Raw genomic sequence first — 1,249 nt, 5'->3', positions numbered from 1 at the left:
GCCCGGACACCTTTCTGACCACGGACCGCGGCCACGTGGACGGGTCTTCTCCGGAGGCCTCGCAGCACCTCCTGTTTCCCTGTCACCGCGCTCGCTCATCTGTCGCCAAGCTGTGGCTCCGCCTTCTTTGTCTCAACATTGAAGTAAGCAAATGCCCAACACTTACTACAGAAAGGATTAATCCGGGCACTGAAAACAGAACTGAAAACTGGGCGCTGTCTCAATGAATCTTTATTTGTAGTCTGCCTTTAATGACGCGGGTAATGTTTTCAGTCCCGCCCCCCAGATTCCCCCCTCAATTCGCGAGTTTCTCGGCATACCCAGGCCGCCGGCGCCTTTACAAAGAAACCCGAGGGGATCCGCACGCACCGCCGGCGACAGCGGGCGGCCAGCGAAACAGACAAGATGGCGGCCGCCTCTCGGGCTGCGAGTCCCCACCCACTCAGGGCGGAGGGCGGTGTCATGTGACCCGGCCCCGCCTGGCCCCGCCCCCTTCCGCAGTGCCTGACGGGAGGCAGAGCAGCGAGCGAGGGCGTCGGCCATTTTGTGTCAGTTTCCTGTGGGACGCGGTGGTGGCGGTTGGGTCTGAAGAGTGAGCGCTTTTCGCCTCGATTTTCCTGCTTACTTTCGCCTCCGTTTTCACTTCGTCCGTGGAGCGCAGTGATGGGTCGCAAGAAGAAGAAGCAGCTGAAGCCGTGGTGCTGGTATCCTTTGTCAGTGGGGAGTCGCGGCCGCGCCTCGGCGCCGGTTGGTGGGGACGGGGACGGGGAGGCCTGGCGTTGGCCTATGGCGGCGAGTGTCTGGGATCTAGGCCTGGGGTGGGTAACTTGGCGGCTGGAGTCAGATTTGCGAAGTCTTCTAGGAAAATGGGGCCTCTAGGGCGAGAGGCTCTGGCAGTTGCGGGGCGTTGGACTCCGTGACTCAGGAGATTCCGGGTTTGGGGCGAGCGTGGACCCGGGGGGAGGCGGCCTGGACCCCTCCGTCAAGGACGGTGTCCCCGAAGGGCTGTGCTGCTCTACCCCGTGGTTGTGGTGACCATTCAACAAAGGGGTTTTCTTCAAGTAAAAGACTCTTGATTGAGGATATGGCGGATTAGGGGAAAGCTTCCGGAGCCAGTCAGCCACTTTTTTCCAAAGTGTTTTTATTTTTAAAGAATCGATGGTTTAGTCAACTCGGACTTCAAATCCCGCCCCCCCGCGCCCTTTTTTTTTTCTTTTTTTGCGCGCGGGGTGGGGGTGGGGGGGGTGGG

At 60.0% G+C, this 1,249-nt stretch overlaps 1 protein-coding gene across 3 annotated transcripts in view; it reads left to right on the top strand.

The window, feature by feature from the left end:
• Window positions 1–491: 491 nt before the first annotated feature.
• ZNF207 (zinc finger protein 207) overlaps window positions 492–1,249 on the top strand; it is a 20,956-nt gene continuing 20,198 nt past the window's right edge. For all 3 annotated transcript variants that reach the window (XM_014548846.1, XM_014548848.1, XM_014548841.1), the window contains exon 1: window positions 492–704. In XM_014548846.1, coding sequence (XP_014404332.1) covers window positions 664–704 — 41 coding nt within the window. In that variant the 5' untranslated portion in view covers window positions 492–663. The remainder of the gene's footprint in view (window positions 705–1,249) is intronic.

Source organism: Myotis brandtii, unplaced genomic scaffold (assembly GCF_000412655.1).
Source record: "Myotis brandtii unplaced genomic scaffold, ASM41265v1 scaffold523, whole genome shotgun sequence".
Taxonomy (NCBI): Eukaryota; Metazoa; Chordata; class Mammalia; order Chiroptera; family Vespertilionidae; genus Myotis; species Myotis brandtii.
Note: the sequence above shows the minus strand (reverse complement) of the source record. Positions and strands in the feature narration are given on the sequence as shown.